This window comes from Trachymyrmex cornetzi, unplaced genomic scaffold (assembly GCF_001594075.2).
Source record: "Trachymyrmex cornetzi isolate Tcor2-1 unplaced genomic scaffold, Tcor1.1 scaffold782, whole genome shotgun sequence".
Classification (NCBI taxonomy): Eukaryota; Metazoa; Arthropoda; class Insecta; order Hymenoptera; family Formicidae; genus Trachymyrmex; species Trachymyrmex cornetzi.
In genome coordinates this window covers 11,040-12,475 of record NW_017300116.1, presented here as the reverse complement: position 1 = coordinate 12,475, position 1,436 = coordinate 11,040, and the positions used below count along the sequence as shown (strand labels likewise).

The following is a 1,436-nucleotide window of genomic DNA, read 5'->3' as shown; positions in this document are numbered from 1 at the left end:
AAGCCGTTATATGTAAGAGATATTTAACAAAGGAAAATATGATTCTGGAAATTTCTCTGTGTCTGTCTGCTTGTTCATGCAGTTAATATGTCTTTTTATACTAATTATCTCTGACGTGAGTCTTTTATGAAAGAATAGCTCTGTGTCAAGTATTTGAATATTTTCCCAATCTAAATTATGTCCTAATTTCACTTGATGATCCGAAACGTTTATTTTTTATTCCATGTATTTAATAAAGGATTTGAAATAATCGCCACTGTTATCTGGTGTTCGTGGTATATGCCTTTCAGACAAAGAATTGTTTTGTTTTTATTGGAACCACGGTGTATTTATATTTTTATTGACAGAATAAACTTGGCGAGAGCCGTTTATGCCGATGCCGACATATATCTTATGGACGATCCTTTAAGCGCCGTAGACGCCCATGTGGGCAAGCATATATTTGAAAAATGCATCGATAAATATTTACGAGGCAAGACTCGAATTCTCGTCACTCATCAGTTGCAATATCTACGCAACGTCGGTAGAATTATCGTTTTGAAGGACGGAGCTATCCAAGCTGAAGGGTGATTCTACTGCACTTTCTATCTTTTCAATTCACCTTGTTATTTGCGTAGGTTAATTACCTGTTAACATGATAGTATCATTGTCATTTCGTAGAAAAAATATACAAATATTAATGTTGATTCGTTTGTAAGCGTCACTTCTATTACTTTATATGAAATTATATGTTCATCAGCACTTACGAGGAGTTGGGCTCTATGGGAGTGGATTTTGGTCGACTGTTAAAAAATCAAGTGGAGGCAGATGAGAAATCGTCTGTACTCTCCTCGCCTCCCGTTAGCCGTAAAAATTCGCTCATTGCCAGTATCACGTCGCTGAGTTCCTTAATGACGAATAATAGTTCGAAACAGGATCCTGATGAGGTAAAAAATTTAGGGATTTATTTTATAAATTACTTTCTAACTGTGTGTGTGTGTGTGTGTGTGTGTGTGTGTGTGTGTTAATATCAGGGATAGGAAGTAACTCGTTACTTGTAACGAAGTTACAGTTAGAGTTACTTTTTTTCAGTAACTGTAACTTAACTTCGTTACTTTCTTTCCATCTGTAATTATAACTTAACTTAGTTACATCTTTTAAGTAACTAGTAACTAATTTAATAGTTACTTTCATAGTTATTTTATATATTTTAAACTTATTTGTCCACGCTAGTGCCCACTTGGCGCTACAAATACTTCGAAACATTTGATTAATCAGATGAAAGAAATTTAATTAAAGCGTTCAATGAACTCTTGTACCTGTTTGGTCTATATTTTGGGGTCTAATGAAATCCGCCAATCAAATGCAAGAGCGCTCAATGAACGGTTGTAGACCATTTTGGATTAGTGCTGGAATTTATTTGCAATTTTTAGCCGAATATAAAAAGAATTTTTTTT

The 1,436-nt window shown here is 34.3% G+C and overlaps 1 protein-coding gene across 1 annotated transcript in view; it reads left to right on the top strand.

The window, feature by feature from the left end:
• LOC108768338 (probable multidrug resistance-associated protein lethal(2)03659) overlaps nucleotides 1–1,436 on the top strand; it is a gene marked incomplete at its 3' end in the record, with an annotated part of 20,390 nt that overhangs the window by 14,423 nt on the left and 4,531 nt on the right. Inside the window, exons 10-11 of the mRNA XM_018518736.1 lie at nucleotides 348–566; nucleotides 740–926. Coding sequence (XP_018374238.1) covers nucleotides 348–566; nucleotides 740–926 — 406 coding nt within the window. The remainder of the gene's footprint in view (nucleotides 1–347; nucleotides 567–739; nucleotides 927–1,436) is intronic.